We start from the raw sequence: 5,526 nt of genomic DNA, 5'->3' as shown, positions 1-5,526 counted from the left end.
CTCTTCTCCCCACTCTCATCGCCACCCCCCTCAACCCCTACCTACTTTTACTCCATCTTTAGCTGACAGATGTGAGAGAATTTTGCTCAGTGGATCCTTTCAAATCCTTTGAAGACACTGAGGAATCCAAATCTGGGTTATGAATGAAAATATTGATAGAAGAAGCCTGGGAGCTCCTAATTTTGTCTCTGGTAAAAGTACTAGCTACAATTGCATGAAATAATTAAACGGATCTCTGGGTTCATTCACCTCATCTCTTGCCCACCCTGACCATCAACTGATCCTTGGAGGGAGGGAGAGAATAGTGGGACAGCCAACCCTAAAGGAGATCTAAAGGTACGTGGGGACTCGACCACAGGCATCAGCATCTCCTTCCCCAGGAAGGGAACTTTCCTTCAGCTTTAAAGCAAATGGGTTTCTCTAGTCTCCTGGTCTGGTCGGGCACATCTGGGAACATAGGACAGAACATGTAGTACAGTAAATCCCAACGCTGACTTACCCATTAAAGGAACTTATCACAGACGGTCATAAAATTAGGACTTTCACATCTTGAAAGAAAGCGCTCTATCCAGGATCATAAATAAACTATAACTGAGGCTTAGGTTTATAAAGCTGTAAAAGAGGGCTGCTTGAGCAAATAGGAATTCACAGTACTGGGTCACAAAATTAACTCAAGAAAGTCCGACCACGATCTTGGAGTTGCCAGCAATGCAATGGTAGCTGATTTCTGCAGTTAGTGGACCCCAATCAGAACCTAATGAGGTCAGGCCCTGGTTTAATTTCATAAAATGCAAGCTCATAGGAATTGGGGTGCTGGCACCTAAATATGGCCTTATAATTCCTAAACCAGCAGTGGAGCAGCAGATGACAAAACAAGGCCAGTGCCTTCCAGAAGTTTCTCATCTAGTCAGGAAGCCAATGCATTTACAAATAAAGCAATTATAGGATGCAGGCTTTGGAGTATGTGTAGATGGTAACTAGAGAATTCAGGGAGGAAAGCAAGGAATGAGTAGAAGCCGGACTTTTCAGGGAAAGATACGTGGGGGACAAAGAACCTGACTCCTGACTGAAAGACGCAGGGAGGGGCGCATGTGTGCGGAAAGCTGTGCTCTGGCCCTGCCCCCATCAGCTCCCACAAACCTGCATTGTGCCCCTGCCATGACTCGCCCCGAGCCGAGTCTCAGATCACACATTTGTATTTCCCTCTTGTCCTTTGGGTAATTGGTCCTTAAGGTCAACAGTCACACCCTCTTCATTCCCTACTCCCCCAGGCTCTTCCTCGAAAGGCCTGGAAAAGGAAACCCTGGCCTGTCAGGACACATCACATCCAGGCTGGACAGCACAGGATGGTGTCCATCCTAAAGAAGGAAGCCAGGAAAAATCCACACTTCCTCCTCAGAGGAAGCCCCAGAGTAATCCCCGTCATCCCTGTCATGGGTTATAATCAGGTTAAAATGAGCAGGACGAGGAGAAAAGGACAGCCTCAGAGCGGGTACCCCACCTCAGCCTCCTGGGGAAGGGTTCTGTCAGCATCCAGGACACACAGTGGGGAGAGAAGATGCCCCCATGGGCGTGGGGAGTTTGGGAAAAGGCCAGGGCCCACGGGGGTGGCCAGCACGCCGCCTAGACAGGAGGGGGAGGGTCGAATGGGAAAGGTGATGAGGGGGGAGCGATGGTCCACATACCAGAAGGAGAACTTCATGAGGGGGAGAGGCCCTGTGCTCCCATCCCTTGCAGAGCCCAGTGTTGAGTGGAAGGCTCCCAAGCACCGATTAAGAATAGAACTGAAATCCATTGTTTTTAGGTGAAATGCCCTGTAGATATCAATTAGGTCTAACTGGTCCTTTGGATAAGGAAGTTGTGGTACATATACACAATGAAATATTACTCAGCTATAAAAAGGAACACATTTGAGTCAGGTCTAATGAGGTGGATGAAAATGGAGCCTATTATACGAGTGAAGTGAGTCAGAAAGGGAAATACAAATATTGTATAAACACATTTATATGGAATTTAAAAAGACGGGACCACGACAATCCTATATGGAAGCCAGTAAGAGAGACACAGATGTAAAGAGCAGACTTTAGGATTCTGTGTGAGAAGGAGAGGGTGGGATGATACGAGAGAATAGCATTGAAACATGCATAATTACCATATGTTAAACAGATGAGCAGTGCAAGTTCGATGCATGAAGCAGGGCACCGAAAGTCAGTGCTCTGGAACAACCCAGAGGGATGGGGTGGGGAGGGAGGTGGGAAGGGGTTCAGGATGGGGGGACACATGTGTACATATGGCTGATTCATGTTGATATATGGTGAAAACCATCACAATATTGTAATTATCCTCCAATTAAAAAAAATTTTTTTTTAAAGGAATAGAGTTAGTGGGTGTGTGCTTCCACAGAGCAGAGAGGAAGTGCCCCAGGGGGGAGAGGGCTACTCTGAGGAGGCAGTTGGAAGTGTTCCAGGTGTCTACTCCATGTTATCCAGCTGGGTCCCTGGGAAGGGTGGAGAAAAGACAGAATTCAAGATGCCTGTGTTGCAATAAGAGGTCCCCAGGTTGTATTTCTTAAGAATCTAAGGGCACCCACGCAGGTGCCACAGCACCCTGGAAGAAGGCTTCCCCAGCCAAAGCAAAAGCAGGATAAACTGTCTATGTCATTGCGCTAGGGAGGCAGGGGCCTGGAGCAGGCGGCGGCATGTCCTGGGAACAACAAACCCACCTCTTCCTAGTTGTGGTTTAACCTTTCAGAGCCTCAGTTCCCTCATCTGTGCAACAGAACAATTGATAGTAATACCTGCCTGGCAAGGCTGTTGAGGAGATTAAATTCAATGACTTCTGTTCTTGCCCTGACCCTGTGCATCCAGTCCCCTTCTCTTCCGCACCCTTGATAGAATCTGGGGCAAAAATGAAGTGGAACAAATAATTTTGCAACATAGTGTTGGCCTCAACAATTTAGGGTCTGTGTCCTTTACCAACTCGAAGAAGTTATGGAATGAGAACTCTGCCCCTTTCCCTTGGCAACTTAGTTCTCTTAAAAGCCCCCAATATGATAGCTTATGGTGAACAATGTCAGATTCATGATCTCCAAAGAAGATTTAGCTTCAGGACCAGGGACCAGGCTGGAATATTCAGAGCTTTTTTGTGGCAGAAGTTTTATTACAGTGACAAAGAACAGAGAAAGCTTCTGACATAGACATCAGAAGAGGGACAGAGAGTGCCCCACTGGCTAGTCTTATCAAGGCCTTAAATACTTTACCAGACCCACTCCCATAACATACATCTTAAGATAACAAGATTAATCAGAAGGTTCTTGTTAAAAAGGAGAAGCATGTCTTTCAGCAAGATACATTGTTGTTACATAATCCTTCAGTTCAGTCAGTTCAGTCGCTCAGTCGCCGTCCAACTCTTTGCGACCCCATGAATTGCAGCACGCCAGGCCTGCCTGTCCATCACCAACTCCCAGAGTTCACTCAAACTCATGTCCATCGAGTCGGTGATGCCATCCAGCCATCTCATCCTCTGTCGTCCCCTTCTCCTCCTTAGTACAAGGCTTAAGGAAAAACATACCCTTGAGCAAGATGAGTTTTGTGTAACTGTTAGCTCTTGGCTTAAAGAAAATAACATCTTATGTGACTAAGACAAAGCAGTGTAGAAAAAAAAGTTTTCCTTTTCACCTCCTTGAGAGCCCCGGACCCCTTTCTCCTCCTTGAGGGCCCTGGACTCTTTATCAATGTACCTAAGAATTAACTCTGTCTATAGTAAGCCCAGAAGAAGGAAATGGGGAGCTTATTTGTTATCAGGTTCTATTTCAGTGCTCTGCTGAGAGCACTGACATAAACTCTCACAAAAAGCATCTGCTTTCTGCAGGTTTCTTTCTGCCCGCTCCCTGCACTTCCCACCCGCCCTGTTGTAAAACCCCAGCAAGCACCAGCTCATGTTTCTTTTTCTCTGATTCTCTTTCAGGGACGCTGTATCAACTTCACCAGAGTCAAGAACAATCCGCCTGCCAAGTACCCCCTCAACAACGCCTACCACACCACCTCGCCGCCTCCTGCCCCCATCTACACCCCACCACCCTCTGCTCCCCATTGCCCTCCCCCACCTCCCAGTGCCCCCACCCTCCAATTCCATCCCCACCTTCCATTCTCCCCCCTCCTCCGCAGGCTCCCCCTCCCAACAGGGCGCCACCCCCCTCCCGACCTCCTCCTAGACCTTCTGTCTAGAACCCACAGTTCATGCTCTGGGTTCTCTCAGAAACTTTGGGGAGGAGGCTCCTCTGTGGTGTTAGAACAAGTCTTTTCAGTTAGAGGGGGCTTCCACTTTGGAAAAGAGTGGTGATAACGCCCACTGACATTCACACTATAAAAATTTGTTTGTAACACCAGTACACCAATAATTGTGATCAGCGGAAAGAAATTGAAATTTTGAATTGCCTGAAAACCAGTGATGAGGCAACTACAGTCACAATCATAGCCACCAGCCAGCCATCATCTCTAGAAGGTTCCAGAGACAGTGAAACTGCTGAGATGCTCTAAGTGGGATTGGGTCTCCTGGAGACCAATATGAAAATCATTTCTCTGAGGGTGAAATGCAGCGTCAGATAAGAAGTCATATTGCTGGGTTGCTAAGTGCTGCCTTCCCTCTTCCACACCACCTCCATCTCTTGACCCTAGACCTACGAATCAAGGAATCCTCTCCATGCCAGCCAAGAAGGTCAAAACCCTTCACCTACAACTTTGGGGAAAGATTAGGGTCCCCATTGTGACAAGAAACTCAACATCAGATAGGTATCCAAAAGCATGTTCTGGGACTTGCAGAGGAATAAAACCTTCCAGATTCTCCCAGTTTCCAAGTGAGGAAGAGGGTGGTTGTTCACAGATGGAAAAGGTATGTTGCCATGTTGCTGTGTAAGTGAAATCAGGTGTGTGCATCGACAGGCGAGTACTGGTGGGAGCATCGGACAGTTTCTAAAGCTAACAGGCCATCAGCAGCTAGAGGTGGCTGGCTTTGGCCCAACATGGCCCCTAAATCAACAGACAATAGCACTGTCGAAGAGCAACTTATTCATGATTTATGTTAAAAGAAAAATCAAGATTTGGCTTCAATGTAGATCACTTGAGATATGAAGAAGTGACTGATACTATTTTCCAGAGACAAATATGAGTTGACCTTCCCAAAATGGCATCACTAGCACCTACCACACAATTTCACTAATTTTGTTTTTCTTTCTTCATTAAGTTGTGCACCAGAGACTTCTAGGTAGAGCTGAGAGACAATAGTCCCAACATACTAAGGAATATATCCCCCCAAAAAAGCTGGTGCAAATATATTTCTCCTTGGCTTTTCAGCACACTGACAAATACTATCAGCTGCCTGAAATTCCCACCATGCCTGGGAACCACTCCACTCCTCCAAGTCTTTCTAAATCTGTTGTCACCAGGAAGCTATATAATCACTTTCTAAACATTAGACTTCATCACCCAAAGATGAAAACAGAAGCCATTGTTCAGGGCCTGCTGCACC

At 46.8% G+C, this 5,526-nt stretch overlaps 1 protein-coding gene across 1 annotated transcript in view; it reads left to right on the top strand.

Moving 5' to 3' along the window:
- ANTXR1 (anthrax toxin receptor 1) overlaps positions 1-5,526 on the top strand; it is a 257,202-nt gene extending 251,676 nt beyond the window's left edge. Inside the window, 2 exon segments of the mRNA XM_010845314.1 lie at positions 3,967-4,117; positions 4,120-5,526. Of these exon segments, the coding sequence (XP_010843616.1) occupies positions 3,967-4,117; positions 4,120-4,226 (258 nt within the window). The 3' untranslated portion in view covers positions 4,227-5,526.

The sequence above is a fragment of the Bison bison genome, unplaced genomic scaffold, assembly GCF_000754665.1.
Source record: "Bison bison bison isolate TAMUID 2011002044 unplaced genomic scaffold, Bison_UMD1.0 scf7180017864215, whole genome shotgun sequence".
In the NCBI taxonomy this organism is placed as follows: domain Eukaryota; kingdom Metazoa; phylum Chordata; class Mammalia; order Artiodactyla; family Bovidae; genus Bison; species Bison bison.
This window is presented reverse-complemented; position numbering and strand designations above follow the sequence as displayed.